General features: G+C 30.6%; 1 protein-coding gene across 1 annotated transcript in view; it reads right to left on the reverse strand.

Annotated features, from left to right (window-relative positions):
- Positions 1-26,026, reverse strand: part of LOC145296053 (60S ribosomal export protein NMD3-like) — a 97,576-nt gene that overhangs the window by 34,860 nt on the left and 36,690 nt on the right. The window contains exons 3-10 of the mRNA XM_080142113.1: positions 23,638-23,731; positions 21,409-21,489; positions 16,984-17,112; positions 14,348-14,438; positions 6,037-6,115; positions 3,813-3,909; positions 2,354-2,471; positions 689-831 (exon numbers count right to left, since the gene is read on the reverse strand). Of these exons, the coding sequence (XP_079998239.1) occupies positions 689-831; positions 2,354-2,471; positions 3,813-3,909; positions 6,037-6,115; positions 14,348-14,438; positions 16,984-17,112; positions 21,409-21,489; positions 23,638-23,731 (832 nt within the window). The remainder of the gene's footprint in view (positions 1-688; positions 832-2,353; positions 2,472-3,812; positions 3,910-6,036; positions 6,116-14,347; positions 14,439-16,983; positions 17,113-21,408; positions 21,490-23,637; positions 23,732-26,026) is intronic.

Here is a 26,026-nt window from a genome sequence, read left to right on the forward strand (position 1 = left end):
TCTGAAGAAATATATGGAAAATGTTTGGTTTGTTTGGAGATTAGCAAATTCTTTTTCTGGTCAGTTAAGCACAACTGGTTCACTGTGCACAATTCAATATATTTTAATACAATAAACATTTGTTTTGAGTGCCAGAAGAAATTTGAATACATGTAAATGGCGATTTGGTGTCACGGTTCATGAAAGTGTTTTGTTTAGTCATAGTTTGATAAAAAAAAAAATAAAAAAAAATGACCTGACCTGTTATTTATTGTATTATGTTGTTAACACATCAGCCATTGAGAGCACATGGACAGGGAATGCAACAATAAAATTAATTCTATGTACATAAAATTTTACATAACCAATTTTAATAATTTTGTAATAGTTTGTGTTGTTTTTATACAGTTTATTCATCTCAGCAGTATTTCTATTTAAAGTTCAACAAATATAAAAAGATTGTCCTCAATGTTACCCTCCCTCAAAACCTGGATAACCCTGCCAGTATCACGTAAAATAATATTCATTGATTCAAGTGGTGTCCTGCCTATCCTGCCTAGTACAAGCATTGATGTTCTGTACTAGGCAAGACACCACATTGAGGATAATCTTCTTTGTATATTCTTTGTTCAACTTTAAATAGAAATACAGCAGAGATGAATAAAATGTATGAACACAACATTATAAAACAATATATCAAGTGATTTACCTTATTGGATACTGGCGTCACTTTAGGCTGATCTCTTGGCAGAACAACATCAATTTCCATCACCATGTACTCAGTTAGTTGATTCGGATTGCACAAACTTTCAAATGGTTCTCGCCAGAATACAGTGCTACTAACTTCAGCAACTTGAAAATAAAAAATTTTAGACATGAATTATTAGTAACAAGATTCAAAATGTTAAAATTTCACTGTGATAATCCATTTTTTTTTAAAAGTCAATTTTAGTAATATAATGGTATATTTACTGAAAAATAATGTAACTCTCTGAACTGGTAATGGAACATTTATAGATTTGGTCAAATGACAAAAAATATAAAACTATTTGATTTGGCAGAAATTAGACCCCCCCCCCCCAGAAGGCCTTTTCTGAATTCACAGTAAAAGTGGAGTTTTTCTGTTTCCGATTTACAAAAGGCTAAATTCTGTTGAAAAAGATGTCTCATATCTCTTGTTGATTCTAATCCTCATAATGAGATATAAAAATGGTAAAAATCTATCATTTTGGGAAATTTACCCATGCCGAGACAAGTGTTCATTATCTATATTATAAAACTCAAATGACCTTGTAACGGGCGTTGTAACCCAACATCCAGTTTATGACTTCCGGTTGCGCATACGTATACAGATTTAAACCTATAACAGCGTAAACAAATAAATACAAATTACGACTTTTGCAGATTGCAGAATTTGACCTGCGCACTGAAATATTAACGTTATTATTTAACATGGGAAAAGTGAGGATGTTTTGCAACTATTCTGTATTACAAGTATACTGTCGCAATTTTCTTACAAATAAATCAACTTTTATCCGTTGACAACGTATTGTTTTACTATGTACGTTTTCAGCATCCCATTTTTTCGCGTTTAAATTATCCAAATAAACAATTGTTAATACTTCTTGTTTTTTTTTACATCGTTCTTTTCTGTATTACATTTAAGTTATTTTAACGCAATTTTCTTACAAATAAATTTACTTAAACCCGTTCACGATCATAAGAGAATTTTACAACGTATTGTTTTACTGTGTACGTTTTCAGCATCTCAGTTGTTTTTTTTTTCGCATAAAAATTAAAATATATATCAAAATTTGAATTTAATTTTAAGTATTATGGTATCTGTTCAGTGCACATTTACTTATAAGTATGGCAAACCACTTATAATTCAATGGCTGTAAGTTAGTTTTTTTCAAAAATAAACAATTATAAACATAATGACTCATAGAAATCTATATTCTTTTTTCATTTCAATATACGTTCATAGAAATGTTTCTGTTATATCACAAAAAACTATTTGCTTTACGTCACAAGTGTCATGCTCATACATTAATTCCATAGCTCATATAACATACTGACCCAACGGGTCACAGGTAGTCTAGTTACCTATAATAATGGTCTCAGTCTAGGAGCATTTCTCCTTCATGGACCAAAGACATCAGTTTTACATTCATAAAAATGCAGTTCGAGTGATTATTACAAAGCTCAAAGCTTCAGTTCATCCACAACGAGTAGGGAATGTCAAAACCCCTTCTGTAAATCCAAACAGGATTGGCTCTTTCATGCATATTTAACAATTTCCATTAAAATTAAATTTGCTTTAAACGACATCAAATAGAAATTGATTCAATTTATAAAAATCAATTTTACTTACTTTGTAAAGTGAACGGATCAATGAGATGAATTGATTTAGTAACTCTGATAACAACACAAATCTGTGAAATGTTGCCGAGTGAATGAGCCAATTTCTTTGTGAGGCACACAACATTGTCCTAAAAATTAAAAAATAAAATATATTTGTACTGAGTATAATTTGAAAACTAGCAAGAAAAATTAGACTTTGAGCAGAAATATAAATCTATTGTATATTTGGGAAAATTTGTACATATGTTCATTGCGTCATCCTAAACAATGGGACAATGTCCAGAGTTTTTCATTTTATTAAAATATTTATTCCATTCTTTCATTTACTTTTTAATATACATTAAAAATAAAATCATTTTGTAAAGAAAGCAAATTCCTTTCTCCTTTTTCTGCTAAAATCTTTCCTAGTCCTACCATCAATCTGAACAGGTGAAATTATATGTTTATGAGAAAACAGTGTCAGAATATACTCAGATTTAACTGCACCTGGCCGACGAACCAAAGTTGTTCAGTGTTGGTATGTACACAAAATAGACTTCAGGACGTGATACAGTCATAAACACATACTCTGATGAAAAGGCAGGAAACAGAAATCAGCTATCTATATTGAGATGTTAACATGCAAATGAAGTTTCAAAGATTGATTCATCCATCAATATGAAGAAATCTATAAGTTAGAATTCCAGATACGACTGATAAGCATACAGAAATCTGCAGACATCTTTTCAATTATACAAACTTAGAATTTCAAATATAACTTTCATTTTGAAGCCTGGAGTTATTTGAAGAAATGAGACAATTGTATTACATTTTGAACTGTTGAACAAATATTTTGATAAAAGCAAAAACAATTTCTCAGTATTTATTGGCAGAGAGATATTATTCTCAAAATTATTAATCAGTAATCACCTCAGAATCCTAAAGACACATTTGCCAAAAATATTGTATTTTATCACAAATCTGATTTCATATATCTGCATGTTGTTGTTATATTAATTATCCCATATTAGTTTTCTCGGATCATAAGAAATCATTACTTTCACAATATCACACCATAACTAACATCAAATCACATGATTAAAACTGATATTTTTGCTATTCCACAAAAAATATATGGTCACAATGAAACATTTTATAAATGAATTGTGTGTTGACTTTAAAAATTGAACATTTCTATTTAAAGATAAAAATAAAATTTTGGTAATATTTTTTTAATAAGGCATCATTTTTTTTTTTTCCAATCTTAAATGAATAACTTTTCCAATATTTATCTTTACTATAAACAATTGGGATCATACAAAATCGAATGATATAAGGTTTGTAAGTATATACAACTTTTATATAATAGATTTCTTAAGTAAAATTAGTAAAAAAAGCAATGGAGCAATTAAGACTATTTGTGATGTAACTAATTGTTTTATGACAATAAAAATCATCAGAAGACAAAAATCTTACACAATTGTACTTACTTTACAAACGGGTACAATTTCAACAGAAAATGTAGTTTTGTAATTGGCAATGTTATTATGTATATCCATGGAAATGAGTTGCTGTGCAGTTTGGTATCTGGCAAAGAATAATTTTTTTAATATAAACATTATTATATCACAATTTTTAACAATTAAATGGTAAATATTGAAAGAAAATTGCGGCACTTTAAAAATGTTATAGTTCAGTCAAGATTTAACAATTATCACATGTTAGAAAATAGAAATGTACTGAGAGCATTCAAGTATTTATACCATTGTCTTATATCCTCTTTTAGTGTTAAAGAAAACAAGGCTGACCACAAAATTTATCTCATTGTACAAAATGTGTACACACAAAATTTATCTCATTGTACAAAATTTGTACATACACAAAATTTATCTCATTGTACAAAATGTGTACACACACAAAATTTATCTCATTGTACAAAATGTATACACACACAAAATTTATCTCATTGTACAAAATGTATACACACACAAAATTTATCTCATTGTACAAAATGTATACACACACAAAATTTATCTCATTGTACAAAATGTATACACACACAAAATTTATCTCATTGTACAAAATGTATACACACACAAAATTTATCTCATTGTACAAAATGTGTACACACAAAATTTATCTCATTGTACAAAATGTGTACACACACAAAATTTATTGCAGGTCAGCGATAACATTTTCTTACATGTATCACAATTCTGATATTTGTGTACAAACAAGAAAAGAAAATATATAAAATCAAGAAAATGAAACAGAAAATTAAACTAATCTTTTTTTCCTCCAATATTTTGAGATGGTACTTGTGATAGGACCATTCTTATTGCAAGCATTACCAAAATAAACAAAACTAGTTCTATATACTCTGTGTTGTCTGGGATTCATTAGGTACACATTTTGAAATTAATTTAGATTATAAGTAAAATTTTTAAAACAAGAAATAAACTAAAAAAAAAAATAAATAAAATAACATGCAAATCACGTATTGGCAAGAATCACACCAAAAGAGTCACAAAAACGTTAATACAATAAAAGAAAAAAATGGAAAAAAAAATGCTTAATAATGAAACAAATAATATAAGCGATAAGTGATATTTTAAGCAAATATTACTTTTACATTATTTGATTCATTAAAATTATCACCATCATAATAATCTTCATAAACAGAATAATTTAGTTTTTCTGTTTTTATTTTTATTCCAGTAAATATTCCAATAGTAAAAAATATTTTTAAACTTCAATATGTATTTATCCAAGTTACATATATGCAAGAAACATTCACAGATACACAAAATACTGTCCAATATTTTTTATTAATATAGAAATGTTTAAAAAAGAAAAAGGAAAAATATTAGCCAAGAGACATTTGATTTACTAATGAAGACAAAGAAAATTTAAAGTTTCAAACTATTAAAGCGAGTCATGGTTACTTTCTTTTATGGAACATCAACTTCATTTTTTTTTTTTTTTGCTTATTAAATACTGAATCAAGCCTTTTGGTACATATTTTTTGTTTCAGAATTTGAATATCATCAAATAATTTATTCATGATATAAATTTGTATAATTCATTTCATGTAATAATTTTTGAACATTCACTTGCATTTATTTACTTTGATAATGTTTATATGTTTTTTTAATTTTTATTTGTCAGATCTTTAAATTTCTATTCAGGATATGAAGTTGACTTGAGTTTCTTTATTTTCAAATAATTCTTTGATATTGCTTGTAGTGTTGATTGGTTGTTTCATATATCAACCCTTTTGGCAAATTAAGTCATTTCGCTAAAAAATGTGATGCTTTAAACTTTTAATCTACTAGCTGTACTTACCCGGCATTGTCCAGGATTCATTAATGTCATTTTAGTTTCAATTTTTAAATTATAAAAAAAAAATAAAAAAAAACATATGCAAATCACAAACTCTTAGGTGAAAATAGTTATCTCCCTTAACTTTTGAGCTTTTAAAATCATTTTTTAAAATCGTTTCCATTATAATAATCGTTTTGACTGGAATAATTTTCAGAAAGAAACTAATTAAACTTCTTTAGCTTGAGGAAGATGTTGCAAAGATAAAAAGAAATCGCTAGTCAGAATCAAATCTTGATTGATCAGATGTATTGCTACTGATGTCTTACATGAAAATGCTGTTTCATGTACAAACCAAGAGAGATTATATATAACCCATAGATGGATACTCACCTGCAAGGAACAACCAATAATAAAAAGTCAACAAGTTTTCGTCCCTCTTGCTTTCCAGCAAAGTAGAAATCAAGGCCGCCTAAGAAAAAACAAAAAATAAAATGTTAATGGTTGCATATCGTTTATCTATTTGAGCCACTTGGAAATAAAAACAAATCTAGTTTATAGCTAAACTCTAAGTGTATATGCATATACTAATGATGATTTTAAGATGCTACAACTGTCCCAGACTATGGAATGGACAGAAAGATGCTTAATACTATAGATTTTTATTATTTGACTTATTTGGGTAATATTTCCATCTTTAGTTGTTATACTTACAATGTTTTGCAGTTTTTCATCTTTCGGAACATTGTAAATTCATATTATGTTGAACTCTGAATCCTGAAGATTTTTGAATGAAACTCTGTACTCAAACCATGAAAGTAGATTGTTCTCATTTCATCAACCATGACCAGGTAGATTTCAGTTCATAATTCTGTACAGGTTCCAGAGTTTAACATACAAACATTAAGAATATTACTAAGATGAGAATAATAATCTAAATAGTCCAAATTATCAATCCTCATCTATAAAATTTTTTACATCATAACTTTTTTTTTTCCGTATTAAGCCATGATCATAAAACCTTTAGCAATAGACAGAAGCTACTAAGCTAATTAAGCAAATTCATAAAATGAAATATCACGATAATACAGAACTCTGAAAATGTAATTCTGAGGCAGCATGTTCAGGACACCATGTAAAAGGCGATCACCGGTACATTTCTAAGCAAACATTGGTGTGAATATGCAGTGGGTCTAATGTGAATGTATATTGTCTTAGGTTTGGTCTGTTCAGCCGCAGCACAGGGCGGTATTTAAGCATTGTGGTGGGGGCAAGAACCATGAAATAATCTGTAGGCAACAAGGTTGTTACATTCCAGCAATAAATCTAATCCAAGCGGTCCAGATGGAATAGGATCATGACAAGGAATATAAAGTATATATCTGATCGCACGACACTGTAGATACTCAAGAGAATCAGAATACTAGGGACTCGTATTTCAAGTGGGGGCAAATCATTGCCTTGTAAAGCCTAGTCAGCAAATGCCATTCATGAGGAATTTAATAACTCAGGATACGCAACACGTAAAGCTCTCTATTAACCTTGTTGGATACATAAGACGTGGTCGCCAAACCCGAGATTGCTGGATATTATTACTCCCAGATAGTTATGACTGAGAACGGCACAAATGTATCCCATGGACAAGAACAGCAGCAGATATCTAGAGAACAAAAGCATAACTGTTTTTACTCATATAAGCACCATGCCATCATCCCCCGCCCACTCAGATGCAAAAATCAGTAACGACTGCAGGTAAATGACTATACTATGTAAGGGTATACTGGATGTGACACAGAAATTTGTGTGCCATCAACATAAGAGTTTGGGAACACAGTCAAGTTGTCATAGTTAAAATGAGATGTTGCACTGTCCATTAATGTCAGCAGGTCGATGAAAAGAAAAATAACGTTAGTGCAATAACACTTCCCTGTGACACGCAGAGACAGGAAGCTCATCTGACAAAAGTAGCCCGCAGTCGATCAAACAAAAAGTTGCAGATTAAAAGAGAAGAGCTTGCTTGGACACTAAATGAGGGTAGTTTCTGCTGCAGGGCTGAATGAGGAATGGTTCCAAATGCTAATTTTATTTTTATTTCGGACTATTAGTCTCATCTTTATTAGTTTTGTTTGTTTATTTTTATTGGTTCACAACGTTTCGGCCAACTTCCTCTGGCCTTCGTCAGGTGGTAACCGCGACGGATAGGAACTTCGGAAGTTGGCCGAAACGTTGTGAACCAATAAAAATAAACAAACAAAACTAATAAAGATGAGACTAAAAGTCCGAAATAAAAATAAAATTAACATAAAAATGCTCATCTCAAAATAAAAAATTCCAATTAAGGAATAATGCATATATATGGTTCCAAATGCGTTGGTAAAAAATGCCAAATTGTGCACTTCTCAGCGTAACGCTCTGATAGGTAGCTTGTTCTGTGGCAGACTGCAATCTTAGAAAACTGAACAGAGATGAATGGATGACCTTATTTTGTATGAGATGTGAAGGAAGGCAGTCATTCACAATGTGCTCCATGACCTTGCCAAGACAAGAGGTCAGAGAACTTGAACAAGACCAGATAATTTTGATTTATCACCTTTGCGCTTGTAGACTGAAACCAGTGGAGGTCTGTCCATAGATGAGGCATACAACCAAACACAAATAACAAGCTTAACAGATGAGCCAGCAGCTTTGATAATGAGCAAGCATACTGATTGAGCAGAATATTGAGAATATTATCGGCCATACATTCTTTCCGATGTCAAGTTTATTCAGTTTCACTAAAAAAAAAAAAAAAAAAAAAAAAAATCCAGCATAAACTGAATATCAGTAAGTAAGAGTGTGGTGGTGAAAAAAAAAAAAAAAAAATCCAGCATAAACTGAATATCAGTAAGTAAGAGTGTGGTGGTGAAAAAAAAAAAAAAAAAAAAAAAAAAAATCTAGCATAAACTGAATATCAGTAAGTAAGAGTGTGGTGGTGAAAAAAAAAAAAAAAAAAAAAAAAATCTAGCATAAACTGAATATCAGTAAGTAAGAGTGTGGTGGTGAAAAAAAAAAAAAAAAAAAAAAAATCTAGCATAAACTGAATATCAGTAAGTAAGAGTGTGGTGGTGAAAAAAAAAAAAAAAAAAAAAATCTAGCATAAACTGAATATCAGTAAGTAAGAGTGTGGTGGTGAAAAAAAAAAAAAAAAAAAAATCTAGCATAAACTGAATATCAGTAAGTAAGAGTGTGGTGGTGAAAAAAAAAAAAATCTAGCATAAACTGAATATCAGTAAGTAAGAGTGTGGTGGTGAAAAAAAAAAAAAAAAAATCTAGCATAAACTGAATATCAGTAAGTAAGAGTGTGGTGGTGAAAAAAAAAAAAAAATCTAGCATAAACTGAATATCAGTAAGTAAGAGTGTGGTGGTGAAAAAAAAAAAAAAAAAAAAAAATCTAGCATAAACTGAATATCAGTAAGTAAGAGTGTGGTGGTGAAAAAAAAAAAAAAAAAAAAAAAAAATCTAGCATAAACTGAATATCAGTAAGTAAGAGTGTGGTGGTGAAAAAAAAAAAAAAAAAAAAATCTAGCATAAACTGAATATCAGTAAGTAAGAGTGTGGTGGTGAAAAAAAAAAAAAATCTAGCATAAACTGAATATCAGTAAGTAAGAGTGTGGTGGTGAAAAAAAAAAAAAAAAAAAAAAAAAATCTAGCATAAACTGAATATCAGTAAGAGTGTGGTGGTGAAAAAAAAAAAAAAAAAAAAAAAAAAAAAAATCTAGCATAAACTGAATATCAGTAAGTAAGAGTGTGATGGTGAAAAAAAAAAAAAAATCTAGCATAAACTGAATATCAGTAAGTAAGAGTGTGGTGGTGAAAAAAAAAAAAAAAAAAATCTAGCATAAACTGAATATCAATAAGTAAGAGTGTGGTGGTGAAAAAAAAAAAAAAAAAAAAATCTAGCATAAACTGAATATCAGTAAGTAAGAGTGTGGTGGTGAAAAAAAAAAAAAATCTAGCATAAACTGAATATCAGTAAGTAAGAGTGTGGTGGTGAAAAAAAAAAAAAAAAAAAAAAAAAAATCTAGCATAAACTGAATATCAGTAAGTAAGAGTGTGGTGGTGAAAAAAAAAAAAAAAAAAATCCAGCATAAACTGAATATCAGTAAGTAAGAGTGTGGTGGTGAAAAAAAAAAAAAAAAAAAAAAAAAAAAAATCTAGCATAAACTGAATATCAGTAAGTAAGAGTGTGGTGGTGAAAAAAAAAAAAAATCTAGCATAAACTGAATATCAGTAAGAGTGTGGTGGTGAAACATAGTACACTGCGCTCAAGGGAGTTGTACCTGTGTAGTGCAGATTAAGAAGCCTTGCTATATCAAATGATATGCTTGTGGTAACAGTTTCAGTCAGACATGACGTCAGGTGCTGAAGAGAACTTAGAGATTTTTGGCAAGTCACCAATAATTGCATAACGAGAGACTATCAACGATCTTGTTCGCCTGGTGATAACAGTTTTCCTTGATACACTTTATTTCAGAAGATCGTTAGTTTTGTGCGTTTTGAAACAGTTGTAGATCATACTCAGAACCATGTGATTGATATCTTAATTAGGAACAAATGTCGGAATTCTGGTGTACAAATGGCAATGAGTGACTATGCAATCTTGCAGCATGTTTCGGCACATGAACCAATCTGAGAGGTCAGAAAATTGCAAACAATATCAGGTTTGTCATATTTGTAAAATATACCTCAGAGCAGAGCACTGATTACCGAATCCATCAGAGACCAATCAGTAACTTAGGCAAACTCAATCTGAACTGTTATGTCAGGAATTTCAGTTGAACTCATGGCATCATTTAAACCAAAGGAAACAACTGCACAGTCCGATGATGGCATGCTAAATATGTCAGCCACAAATGTTAAAATAATATCTAATAAAGACGGATGTCAGGGAAAATCGTCAAAAATTTTACAATTTGAGTAAAATGAAACTCGGTAAAAAACGTCAGATAAAAAACATCTTCAGAGTTGGTTGCTAACCAATTTGAGTTTTGACGGTTAAAATCGCAGAGTATTATATATGCAGTAATGTGTAACACGTGCTAAGAGTCAATAGATGATCTGATGTGTAGCAAAATAGACATGTCAGCATTATTTGATTGATATGCGTCATGGGATATAGTTTCCTCTTTTGATATGAAGAAATTATGATTTATTACACAAAAGATAATATTAATTATCCAAATAATATAATAAAAATAAAATATAATAATAAATAATTATTAATATAATTAATAATTATAATGATATTAATTATCCAAATAATAACATAATAAAAATAATTAATATTATTATTAATTATAACAAAATAAAAAAATACTTAACATATTATAATAATAAAAATAAATTAATTAAAAGGAAATAATAAAAGATTATATAAAATAATATAAAAAGTATTACTTAACAATTTGAATGTAAAACGGGGTTTTTTAGCTTCTCTGGAGATTTTCAAAACATGGAACAAAAAACATTCTAAACTGTTTGTTCCAGAACCTTCTCTAGCGATAGCTATAAAAGCGAACGACCGTAAATTATACTCAGTTATAACATGATGTTGGGACGCAATGAGAGGCAACCACCTATTATAACTCCGACCGAAGGAAAACACAAGAAAACTCGAGTCGTTAAAATAACAGATGAACCAAAGAAGATACAGAGAAAAATCTTTCATCAACAAACTGGTAATAAAATATAGATTTTTCTGAATTATATTTAACCAAAAAGCATTTATGTCTAAAGATAAAAACAAACATTACTATAAAACCATTGACTCCTATCTAAAGGGAAATAACTAGAAAACAGAGTTATTCCCTTTACACTATCGATTGTAATCAGCTTATTAAACATTCGTTTTACTTTATTTTTTATTTTCTTTCTCTTTTCTTTGTTAATAAAAACTTGTTTTTCTCTTCAAATTATCTTTTTTTCACTCTTTTATTTTTCATTGATATGTTTGCGGTGTTCTGATATCCCTAGACTAGGAACAAATTCGTAACAATATGCAAAACCAGTCAAGTAGAGTAGATAGCTAGATAACCTCATCTTTGCACGTGAGGGAATCAACTTGCTTAAAAAAGCCATTGTTTTCAACATAGATCAGAAAGCTGCCATGAGAAGCAATCATGTGTCGCTCTCCGCATAAAATGAAATATCCAGGAATATCCACTAGAGGCACACTAGAATTTTAGAATGTTTCAGAAACAAATACAGAGCGAGGCTAAGCAAAATGTCATTTGAATTCATCGAATTAACTAACCTGTGAATATTATTCCATGCTAAAGTGCAGACATTTGGAGCAGCTATTTTTAGAATGCTGAATCTCACAATGTAGCTGGCACATGATGAGTGGTTTGCAGAGTGTGACCCTCCGCAGCATTTGGGAGCATTTATGTATGCTGTCGACATGTTAAAGTCAGGGCTGCCACAGTTGAGGCATTGTTTTGGTGAGTGACAAGCAATGCGACCAACTGAAATATTAAGATGATTGTTAAACGTATATGGAAGTATGCTGTAGTGGTGAAATCCAACATAGAAACCATGTGAGAGAATACAGGTGTATTGAATCTGGTCAGGGACATCAAATTTAATGCTGGTGAAATTGCTGTTGTCGCGTGGACTGGTAAGAGAGAGACTTGTGATGCACGGATATTCAATGCAAACGTCAGCTAGGAAATCATTCATCAACGAGTTTTTGTCAAACTTATGTACGATGATAGTGTTTGTTTTCAAGGCAATGGTTATTTCATCCATGTTGGATAGTGATGTCTTTTTGCCAAAGAAGTTGACAGAAAGGTTGTCAAGGAAAGAGTTGCGTTGGTTAGCAGAGCAGCATTTATTGAGCAGTTTGTCACTGTTGAGGAGTTGAGCATAGCTAATCATTGATAGACTGCTTTTTTTTCAGAGGAGAGAAATGAGAGATTGGACATTTTTGAAACTAGAATGGATCGCATGGGGTCAGCACATTAAATATTACATCTGCTGAAATGAGAGGGAGGAAGCGCATGGGGTATCATTGTTTATATTTCGATCCACAATCTGAGCAATCTGAGATTGGGTCTGAGAGTGAGAGAGATTTCTGTTTGACTTGGTTATGGTTGAAACAAGTTTTGCTTTTGGAGGCGCAATTTGAGCATCAATCACTTTTTCTAAATCATCAACAGAGGCAACAGGTTATGTCATGAGAGAAAAAAAATCATGGACTACTATGTCAAACTCAAAAGCAGAGCAATTAAGATCATTTTGCTGCAGTTACCTCAAGCAGCTCACTTTGTTTTCGGACCATAGACACAATGAAGATTGATACCAGAGTTTTCTTTGATGAGCAGGCTGAAATCACGAATTGAGAACTGAAGACATTCATAATGAACATAATTCCTGCAAACAGAACATTTGACCTCCACATCGTATTGCAGACATATGCACCAGCACTGTGGCATAGTAAGGGAAGACTTACCCAAATAATTATTTAACTATGAAGACCTGTTTTGAAAATAAGTTCTTATTTTTCCTACTTATGGTTGTTGATTTTATCGGGAGAAATTTAAGAGCACAAAATCACAAGTTACTTGGAGATAGTAAATATTTTCTCTAGAAGTGTAAGCCATGTTTAGTTTCAGAATAGTTTCCGATGGTTCGTTGTTCCACACAAGTCCTGAGAGGTGACTGGTTTGCAGTAGACAGTTCCACAGAGCAAAAGATTCTTACCGTGTCGAGACGGGAAAAAAACACATGCGAAATTGCTACAGAAAAGGTTTAATATTTATGGAGCAATTCTGGTTTCTAATTCAATTAATTCGATTCGTCAGTTCCTAGCAGCATCATTTATAAATAGAATCACCTGACTGTGTGGGATCATACCCCTATTATAACTCCAAAATATTGTAACATTTTCGAATCAACAGATACTACAGATTTCTTTTTGATATAAACTATCATTATAAATACACTGAATCCAATATTTCTCCAGTAATCACACAAACATGCAATGAATATTTCAGATCATAATTATAAACTGGCAGAAGAAAGGACAGACATTGCCAATGGAGTTAATGAGATCAAAATGTATTTTTTCACTATGCTTTTCATTATTTTCTTTGTTTTGCTCCCTTACAAACAGTTGCAAAACTCTAAAGTAGTGTTTTATACATAGATATGGTTTAAATTTCATTAAAATCTGATGTACATATTTAAAATTTTCAGAGGGCTCTTTCTCTCATGGCTTACTTTGAGGTGGGAGGAATATAGATACTGGACCACTTCCATTCTCTTGGAGAATTTTTTACATATATAAATTTTATACATATATAAATTTCATCAAAATGATATATTTGAAATCGTAAAGGGGAGATTATGCCCTCATAACCCTTTTAGAGGTTTACTTAGAGATTCTGAAACACTGTCATTGTCTCCTGATAAATTTTACATAGATTCTTTAACCTTTCTTTCTATCAAACACACAAACAGCATGCACCTTGAGAGTCTTATATATGTAAGAGAGTTTACTTATAAATGTCAAGAATTCAATGAATTCAGATAAATTTTTCAACATAATAAAAATCATACAATTATTAAAAAGATTTTATCCAAAGTAAATATAAAATATAATAGTTAAAATAACATTGCATTTACTGAATACACAAATTTGAATGTCTAATAATGGTAAACTTACCATGTATTGGTTTAATGTTAACAGTGTTCTGGTGCATGTTATGCTTCAGCAACAGTTGCTCGAGATAGTAAAAAGTCTTTTTATGTTGAGTCTAATGGGATAAAAAAAAAATTTTTTTAATAAAAACATACAATCTATTAATAATGGAGATTATCTATCGCTCTGTTTGAAACCAAAATTTTAATATTTAAAACTATTATACAATTGTAATTAGCCTGAAGCCAAATCTATGCTATATTTAATGTTCAAATCTTATTTATAGGGGAAACAATTTTACAACATATCCCTTTAGTTATTTAATGTCAAAACACAATATGCATCATTATATAATAAGCATGATTATGAAGCACATTTTTTTTTTTTTTTTGCTTTAGTCTATGTAAATTTTTTTTAATTCAAAAGTTAGAATATCAAAAATTAGAATAATTATAAGGCTTAGGATTTCAAAAATATCACTTTGAATTTTTATGGAAAACATAAGACAATACTATTAGAAAAATACAATACTACTATGAATACCATGTAAAATTCTGATAACAACATTACTGATATGTGGTTTCATATCAGTATGATCAAGACAAAACAATGGACAGAAAAAGAATATAAGAAATAGAAAGAGAGGAAATTGGTGGAGGTGAATGATTAAAGTAATTCATTACAATTAAAAGATTAAAATGGCTGATGTGTTTATAAAGCCATTAAAATGCATTGTGGTGGATTTATTTTTTAAATTAAAATTATTTCATGTAGGTGAGAAATAAATTATATATGTGTTTATGCATTTCACCCTTTATTTATACCAATCCTTTTATTTATACCAATCCTTTTATTTATACCAATCCTTTTATTTATACCAATCCTTTTATTTATACCAATCCTTTTATTTATGAAGAAGCTTCCATCCATCTATCCAGCATGGCCGCAGCCGAGATTGAACTCACTACACGAGTTTGTTGTGTAATTCAAATCTTGTCCGTAGCTGTATACTTGATGCCTCGCCAGGGCTATCAAGGGTATTTTTTATTGTGATGCCATCACTTGATGGGGTGCCTACCTCGGCTTAAGAGAGTCCCATCTACCCTCGAAAGAATAGATCGCACCAGTTTCTCAACCTAGTATTTTACCTCACAAGACATACAGCGCCTCACCTCCCCACCCATCTGGTATTGGCCAGGCTCAATGTTGCTTAACTTCAGTGATCTGGCGAGAACCGGTGTGTCAACGTGATTGTGCCGTATATGAAGCTTAATGCATGTTAAATGTAACTAAAAAACATACACAAATAGATGACAAAATAGCTATCAGGATGGCAAGAAAGTTTTTGCAGTTTTAAATTTTTATCTCGGCTCAAACAAACATTTATTGATCAAAATAAGCACCATCAGAATCAACACAAGTGTATTTATGCCAGTAACGTAAAAATCTTTCATTCTGGTGGCGATGATATCGCTTAGGTTTTTGAAGCATTTCTTACGCAGAAAGTTGTTGAAATGCTTGAAAAAGTGGTAGTTAGTAGGTGAAAGGTTTTGAGAGTATGGAGGATGAGGCAGAGTTTTGTAGCCCAATTCGTTCAACTTCTACAGAGTTGGTTTAGCAACGTGTGGTTGGGCATTGTTGTGGAGAAGAATTGGGCCTTTTCTGTTGACTAATGTTGGGTATTGTTGTTGAAGTTTCTGATGCATTTCATCCATTTGTTGACAGTACTTTTCCGCTGTAATGGTTTCGCCTGCATTGCAAAAAACTAATGGAGGAGACCAATTGTAGACTACCAAACAGTCAGCAAGACCTTTTGGTGCAACTCTGGCTTTGGAAAATGTTGTGGAGCTCCATCGATGTCTAACTGCCAAGCTGAGCATTGCTGGTTGTCGTAAAGAACCCACTTTTCATCGCAAGTCACAACCCGATCAAGAAACCGGTCGTTCTTGTTGTGTAAAGAAGGGAAAATCACACTTCATAACAATGTTTCTTTTGGTTAACGTTAAATTCATTTATCATTATATCAGTTTTGTCATTCCAATTTCTCTCAAGTAGTTGGAAATCATTGTATACGTTACGTTTAATTCAAAAGCAATTTCTCAAACAGTTGTGTGTGGATTGGCTTCGACTAAGGCTCTTAATTGATCATTGTTTGCGATGGCCACTACACTCATCATCTTCAAAACTCATCACCACTAAAAAATTTCTTAAACCACCATTATAATGAGTGTTCAATAGTGGTTTCTTGGCCAAATGCTTCGTTGATATCGCGAGTTGTTTCAGCAGCTTTTTGGCCTAGCTTGAATTGAAATAAGAAAATTGTGCAAATATTTAACATTCTAAAAAGAAGACAATTGTTTTAGAACGATTATAATTTAAACGATTAGTTAGAGCGAAAAATGCTCTTTAAAATAAAGTAATGGTATTATAACGAAAATTTATTTGAAAATACATCATTTGAAATCAAAATTAAAAATTCTGCAAAAAATTTCTTCCCAACCTGATAATACAGATATACGCACACACACAAATAAAAAATTACACACACACAAATAAAAAACTACACACACACAAATAAAAAACTACACACACACAAATAAAACACACACACACACACACACACAAATTTAAAAAAAAAAAAAAGAAAAAAAAATATTTACCCGTTGCCTAATTTGAACCAGAGCTCTCCAGAAATCTTTGGCCTCAATTCGCTGACAGTCACTGCAAATCTGATTATTGACAGTGTATTCTACTACAAACACTTGTTGCAATACAGCATTATTTATAATCTGACAAAAATAAAAAATACAAGGTTGACTGCTAAAACATATGAAGATAAAATTCACAGAAATGATTTGATGATCACATGGACATATTTCAGTTCTACATCATGAATGCAGCAATGATAGTTTTTTTCCCCTTCTCTTTTCTGATGTATTGAAAGATTTGGTGATGATGTTACAAATGCGTCCACCCTGAAAAAGTTTAGCCAGCTTCTCCCCTAACCTGTACATCCTGAACAATCACAGCTGATACAGTCAGAGCAAGATTGCATAAGATGATTAACTAATCTAAATTCTACTGTTGGTGGATTTGATGATTCAAGCAATTATTTCTTGATAATTCTAGCCCATATCCTTACTTGTCTACCGATGCGCTTGTGTTAACAAGGCAGATAGGATTATGTCACAAATTGGTACTTGTGTAGAATTTGAACCAGATGTAACTAACTGGCTACTCGGCTTTACCTGGAACAGGACGTCAACTGCCGGCTTTTGCTGAGCATCGCCAAACATCAAAGCATAACAATGCTACTCAAGGAAGATATTGAAAAAAAATTAAAGATATTGAAAAAAAAAAAAAAAAAGATATTGAAAAAAAAAGATATTGAAAAAAAAAAGATATTGAAAAAAAAAAGATATTGAAAAAAAAAAGATATTGAAAAAAAAAAGATATTGAAAAAAAAAAGATATTGAAAAAAAAAAAAAGATATTGAAAAAAAAAAAAAGATATTGAAAAAAAAAAAAAGATATTGAAAAAAAAAAAAAGATATTGAAAAAAAAGATATTGAAAAAAAAGATATTGAAAAAAAAGATATTGAAAAAAAAGATATTGAAAAAAAAGATATTGAAAAAAAAGATATTGAAAAAAAAAAAAAGATATTGAAAAAAAAAAAAGATATTGAAAAAAAAAAAAGATATTGAAAAAAAAAAAGATATTGAAAAAAAAAAGATATTGAAAAAAAAAGATATTGAAAAAAAAAAGATATTGAAAAAAAAAAAGATATTGAAAAAAAAAAGATATTGAAAAAAAAGATATTGAAAAAAAAAAAAGATATTGAAAAAAAAAAAAAGATATTGAAAAAAAAAAAAGATATTGAAAAAAAAAAGATATTGAAAAAAAAAAGATATTGAAAAAAAAAAGATATTGAAAAAAAAAGATATTGAAAAAAAAAAGATATTGAAAAAAAAAAGATATTGAAAAAAAAAGATATTGAAAAAAAAAAGATATTGAAAAAAAAAAGATATTGAAAAAAAAAAGATATTGAAAAAAAAAAGATATTGAAAAAAAAAAAGATATTGAAAAAAAAAAGATATTGAAAAAAAAAGATATTGAAAAAAAAAAAAAAAAAAACTTTGAATATAATAAAATTGCCAGAAAAAAATATAATGAAAATAAAAAAGAAACGACCTACAGTAAGAATTTCTGTTTTATTCTTGTAACAAATTTAAAAACATTTTAAGTTAAAAAATAAACAAGTTGTATTTTTCCAAACAAAATTGAACAAAATAAGACAACCAATTTTTTGTTTTTCATAATTTTTTTTCAACAAGTTTTTAAAAAAAGCATTTTTTATGTTTTTATGTATTTTTTTTTCATTTTTCTTTATTTTTGTAACTAATGTAAACATTTTTTTTCCCCCTTTTCATGAACAATTTTTTCCCTGTAGAGTGAGGCTGGACAAAAGTTTTTTTGTTTTTTTTAAAAAATTAAAGTAAGACAGCCGGGATATTCCCTTAGGATTAGATAGACTTTTCTACGGTCGCATCAAACGATGTCAAAGTGGTGTGAGAAGAGACAGCAGATGTGGAAGTAATTTCACCAACCAATTGGTAGCTTTCTGATATATGCTTTAAGATTGAGACAAAAGGATCATTACCAAATTTCTGTCTCTACATAAACTTGAAAAGATAACTGTCAGGAAGCTCATGGCCAGCATTTCATTCTGGTATATCTCCAGCCACATTCACATCCATTGCCAGCATTTCATTCTGGTATATCTCCAGCCACATTCACATCCATTGCCAGCATTTCATTCTGGTATATCTCCAGCCACATTCACATCCATTGCCAGCATTTCATTCTGGTATATCTCCAGCCACATTCACGTCCATTGCCAGCATTTCATTCTGGTATATCTCCAGCCACATTCACATCCATTGCCAGCATTTCATTCTGGTATATCTCCAGCCACATTCACGTCCATTGCCAGCATTTCATTCTGGTATATCTCCAGCCACATTCACATCCATTGCCAGCATTTCATTCTGGTATATCTCCAGCCACATTCACATCCATTGCCAGCATTTCATTCTGGTATATCTCCAGCCACATTCACATCCATTGCCAGCATTTCATTCTGCCACATTCATCCTTAATGGATCATCTTTTGGTGATTATGCACCACAAGACGCGCAATTTTTATTTGCAGTGATTAATCGTTTTCTTTGGCAATATGAAACAACATCTTCTGGCGTCTGCGGCTGTTGATTCAAGATGGAGATCTTGTATAAAGTTGTTAGGAATAGCCATTTGAGGGTGTGTTGTTTACTTAATGTATTGAATTTTTTCTTCCAATATTTTTCCCAAAGATCGTCTGCTCCTTTGCCATGCACTGTCCGATCAAAACAAAAGCGCATGATGTCATAACAAGTTATCGTTCCTAGATGTGCTGATAACCTGCACTGGTCAAGGGTTTATGTCATTTGTATACGGAAAGCTAACTTTCACTGGACAGTATCTAAACTTCAACTCCCATCATCCATATAATGTAAAGAAAGGAATCCTCCGTTGCTTACAACACAGAGCAAAAGCAACATGTAGTAACAACAGTGCATATCAAGAGGAGATGGACAGTTTAAGAGAAAATGTCCACCGAAACAACTATCCAGAGAGCATGACATCAGCTCCAAGAAATCTGGACCAAACACAAAAGACACCACTCAGAACCTCACAACAGTTTGTATACCATATATGAAAGGCTTGTCTGAAAAATTTCAATGAATATGTAATCCATATGACATCAGGACAGTATTCAGGAGTGATTCAACTCTCTGGAAACAACTTATGAGAGTCAAGCCCCCTACAGAAAACATCATGACTAAGAACTGTGTGTATGAAATCCTGTGTAAATGTGGAAAACTATACAAAGGTGAGACGTATCGTCCACTAAAAGTACGGTTAGAAGAACATCGAAACGTCTTAGTACATGAAGAGACTGAACCATATGTGGAAGGAAAAGGGAAACCATCTATCATTATGGGACGAAGTAAAAATTATAGACAGAGAGGAATGGTGGAGAGTAAGATGACTGAAAGAAGCAACAACAAATCACTCAGTAGACCTAGTGTAGAATTTAATACGATATGGGAACTATTAATTATAAACAATAGATACAAGTAATAAGTACACATATAGATAGATATACGTTAATCTATAGTAACGTTAATATATAGTAATAAATAGTGATATTTACAACTAGAAATAAAAATAGGTTTAAGGCTCCTAAAATTCATACTAGAATTGTCCACAAGAACCATGTGGTTAGAGTACTTGGAAAAATCAATTGAAAAAGTTATATTCTCCTGAAGGTTGAAGGTTCAATCCTCAGTGTAGGCAACTGTAAAATACAATTGCGAATTACTTAAGACCTTTATCCAGCCATGGCTGATGGAACAAGAGCATGCTACCCCCATGAAATAAATAAAAAGTGTCATTCGAAATTCTGTCCAAATTCCTGAGTTTGACAGAAACATTCCAGAATTTGACAAGATACACCCGAAGAAGGTTGGAGGTTATATCGACTGAAATGTTGTGAAAATAACACCCAAGATGAGAGATAACAGTAGTCTGATGAATTCAAATAATATGAATAATCAATCCTCATCTCAAAAATTCAGAAATGTGATAAAAAGTATTTCATAAATATTTTTTAAAACTAAATGAATTCGTTTTTGATAATCCACCAAAAGTAGACACAAAGACTATGCATTAGTTGAATGAAAATTATTTTTGGTTAAAAGCATAATTTCTAATGTTTTTTCCCCAATAAAAGCAATACTTAAATGATAAGTAGTTCATTATGCAAATACAAAATATTAGGTTGACTTTTAGTTGAACATCAAAAAACATTATTTTTTGCATCAACCTAATAGCATATTGTTTTCCACAAAATTTTACATTTTTCTTTTTTAAAGCGGTAAGTACTGTACGAAACAAAAAAATATTTCCATATAAAAATACTTAACATAATAAGGATATGATAGAAGAAACTTGTTTTTATTTATGCAAGATGTCACAGTTACCTCTTTTTGAATCGTCAATTTCAGCTTAATCCTTTGTGAATGCGGTTCTGTCCAGATAAATCCAGCATCAATTAAAGTCACCTGTAAAATTATTTTAGAATTAAAAAAAACTAGAGCAAGAGAAATTTTATCATTTAAAATATATTCCCATCATAATTCACATTTTTAACTAGTCAATAATCAATAATTTTAACTAGTCAATAATCAATAATTTTAACTATTATTGAATCTTGATCCAACTGTTATGTTACTAGCCTAGTAGAACCTGGCCTAAGATTTATTTAATAAATATTTATAATTTAAGATTACTAAGATAACTAAGATTTATATAATAAATATTTATAATTTAATAATATTTTTACAAGGAAAATAGCATTTATTAAATCCGACTTAAATAGGATAAGAATGATCATCTTCATTATTATGAATCAAGAAATTATAATTATATTGCGTATCTTTAAATAAATTTTAAAAAAGCAGAAAATAAGGACATCTTAAATATTTTTTCCAAAGAATTTGTATTCTGAAAATCCATCTTTTTGAAATGCTTTCATTTTTACTAAACTCATATGTTGTTATATGACACCAACCCTCTGCAGATTGAACTGGCTTCCTTCACAGGAGAAAGTGTCAAGGGGATATTAAATTCACAGGTGGTCCCTAGTCACTTGTATATTATAATATATTTATATTATTATTGGAATCCTTTGATTTGATTTGTTTATTTGCAGACTGTGTTAGAAATATTAAAACTTTTTATGCAAATTACCCACTATTACTTGAGGAGATATAAACACTAAAAAACAGACAGAACCTTGGACCAGAGGTACTCAAAATAGAATTTACTGGAAGAACCAGAGGAGCTCAAAAAGAATTTACTGAAAGTAATGAAAAAACTTCTCACCTCTGTTACTTAATTTTTTTCAACAAAAAAGAACATTCTTCCTCACAACCATTTTGGAAACTATCAAACTTCAACTGATATAAATATTACCTTTTATTGTATTTGTAATTTTAATTGAATATAATTTGCTTTTGAACGCAATAGCTTGTTAGTTTTTAATTGCCTTGGTCCAAAAAAACGGAAGGTTGTTCTGCTATAAAAGAGTGTTCTTTTCTAAAAGAAAAAAATGTGTTAGAAATAACTTAAGAAAATTTCTAACAACTATTATCCTCAACTTCATAGTTGTTTCATGACATTTCAGCAAACTATTTCTCTGGCCTTGATGAAGGCTACAGAAATAGTTGGCTGAAGCGTGAAACAACAACTATGAAGATGAGGATAAGTTTGCAAATAAAATAAATATCTATTACATAATAATGGAACACAGTTCTAAGCTGGAAAAGCTCATTAAACTAAGATTTGAAATCAAAAGTTAATCATTTCTCAAAACTAGAAAATATTTATGAATAGAATTATATGTCATGGTCAAAAACAATCATTGAATAAGAAAACAATGCTTAATGATTCATGAGATGTCATTTTTGAAAGCAACATGCAAACTAATTAACCTTTGATCGCATAGACTAAGCTGTTCTTCTCTTGTGAATATAAAGGTGGCATTTTAATCTTACTGATACTGTGACATAGTCCAACTTTATATAAAAAGAAATTCACACATTTATCTATAATTAAAAAGTCTCAATCTTTTGATAAATGAGAAATTGTTCAGTACTTTAAATACTTCCAAGAAAAGTTATTCTTCAGAAAGAGAATAAAAAAAGTCAATGTTATCTCCCTTTAACTAGAATAAATGAAGGAATGTATTTGATTTATATAACAAGTGATGTACAAATGAAAAATTGTCTCCCTTTAATCGACAATAAGAATTGGCAAGGAAAACTATTTGAAAAGTTTTATCTTGAATAAGTTGCAAAGGGAAACTAAAATAAGATATATTCATACTAATAATATGGTTAAAAGAGGAAATGAAGAAATTTTTAAACCTCAAAACTCATATGCTAATTTCAGAATTGCTATTATTTTTTTAACCATGAAAATTTTTCTTATACTTTCAAGCAACACGATATTCGGCAAATTTTGGAGAAAATCAAATCAAATTTTGTCTTTATAAAAATAAAAAAGCCAAAATTTCTTACAAAAATTCTACCTTTGAATCCATCTATAGAAAAAAATTTACAACTTATGTTTTACACAATGTAAAAAATTATTGTTAAATACAATTAATAATTTTTTCTTTTAAAGAAATTTATAACAAAAAATCTTACTCTGTTGAGTTCCTTGAGTTTTTTTAAGCAAATGGCTAGAAGTTCTTTAGATTCCAACTGAGCAGCAATCCAATTGGATGGAGGCTGCAAATATCTAAGAAAAATGAAGAAAATTTAATATGTATTTCATTAATAAGATGGAAAATTATTGCAATAATATTTTAATAGATATTCAATAAATCTTTAATATGGCCATTCCATGGTCACTAACATTTTGGAAACACTGAGTCTGCCAACACTCCACTGCAACAACCATGCTTATTAGGAGAGATTAACTAAGAAACAAATGACAATAACAAAGCAACAAATCCATTGCGTAATACAGACACAGTGATGCAATGAGCAGTTAGCCCAGAGGGGAAGTGGGGTTCACGATAGAACATTTGGAATGATGATAAAAAAAGAGGACATGTGTAATTTTCAATTAAAAGTAAAAATATTCAAGGAGAACGCCAAGAGAAAAATTTTGAGTTGAATAAGTTTTAACTGAGATCGCTGAATTTGAGAGATAGGTGGTTTAGTTGAGATGCAGACTTTAGCAACAGGACTTCAAAGACTTATATGATGAACAAGTCATTTGTATAAAATGGTTGTGTTTGTTGTTTATATAATGTATGCAGATTGTGAACTGTGTCTCATGCTCAGCAACCCTCAATATTAGAATTAAAATGGCACAAATAAGATGAAAGAGAAAAACATGGCACATGTGTTGGAGGGGGAGGGTCATTCAAGCTGCTGGTAAAATTATATAAAACAACTACTAATTGAAAGAATAAAAAACTTGAAAAATTATAGAATCATTTATTTTTAATTCAATTTCTAGCATTTATGAATGTCCTCCACTTGTAAGTTTTTTTGTTTTTTAAGAAATTCACTTTTAAGGTAATTTATCTCTGTTCAAGTCTATTTATCCCTCAGGTCTAGCCTTATCACTTCCTCCCATGTTTTCCTTTGTTTCACTCGGTGAACTGAACTTGCTACTATAACTGTTCTACATCTACTTAATCCAAGGACATTGATTTTTTTCAACGTGGCCATACTATCAAAATCTACTGTTTTGCTCATATCAACCTATACTGCCTAGATTTAATCTCCACGGATATTGGAACTAAGCCTTACATTATATATCCATCGAATTCTCATATCATTTTTCTGTATGCAAGGCATTTCCTCAATCTTTACTGGCCACGCTTCACTTCTATATACCACACTGTGCATACATGCTTGATTCTTTCCATGGTTGACAATAGTAGCGTTCTGCTGGATAGTAATGGCATAATTCTAATTCTTGCAATTATACTAATATCTGCTCCATCTTGTGCTCTACTTAAAAATAAAATAAAAAATAAAAATGTTTTAAATTTTTATAAAAGAAAATATTCAGAGTATGGTTTTCATTGAATTGATTTTTTGGATATCACCAACCAAATTCTTGTAAAAAGAAATTTCATTGTTGAATTATTTGTTGACTGAATTTGAACGAGAAAGGTTCAAATAAAGAAAATATTAAAAATCAGATTTATCGAATTGAGTGTCTAGAGATGGAGCTATAGGGGTCTGTCCATCATCGAGGGTTTGTAAAATTCAAAATAGGAAGCTGTAGAATAATCAAAAGAACTGTGTTAGTCAATAACACACAACAACAACAACAATAATAGCAGCAACACTTACCAAGGGTTCAGCTCATGCACAAGACAGACATCAGATTGAGCTGGACTGAAGGCTTGTATTTATGTACAAGCATATCCAATCAGGTGATTCAGCCAATCACAATCCAAGGAATAGACTGGCCCATGTGTGCACAATGGAATCTCCCATTGTGCCATAAATAGTTCTCCTCTTTCATGAGAAGTAACTTTACTCTCCGTCTGACTACGACTTTATCGCTCAAAATTTGTTGGTTCGTATATTGTTATTCTGCGCGTTATATTGTTAATATTTTGTTATCACCTTGTTAAATTTGTTATTGCTTATCTTCTTCTTCCCCCGGCACCACTTTTTCAATTACCGGATTCTTTTTTTTTTTTCTTTTTTTAATTTTTTTTTTGGACTGTTATCTTTCTCTCCTCTTGTTATACGCCGGCCATGGCAGCTGCCAGCTGTGTGCCGACGGTTGAGGTGAAGGAAGATGAGGCATTAGGTGGATGGACAAAACCACCAAAAGTAAAAATTGACGTTGTTAAATTTGTCGAAGACGCAAAGAAATGTGTGGAATTTACGACAGAAACTGGGATAAAGTTGGAACAACCGCGGTTACAAGAATTTGCTAAAAGGACTATTTCTCTATTTGTAATAGACCGTAAAACAAAAAAACTAATTAGATCAACGAAAGATGTTGTCACCAAATTAATTTCATCAGCAGGTTTAAGAGCTGAGCGGATCACAAAAT

The sequence above is a fragment of the Euprymna scolopes genome, chromosome 16 (assembly GCF_053919585.1).
Source record: "Euprymna scolopes isolate OS-2025 chromosome 16, ASM5391958v1, whole genome shotgun sequence".
Classification (NCBI taxonomy): Eukaryota; Metazoa; Mollusca; class Cephalopoda; order Sepiida; family Sepiolidae; genus Euprymna; species Euprymna scolopes.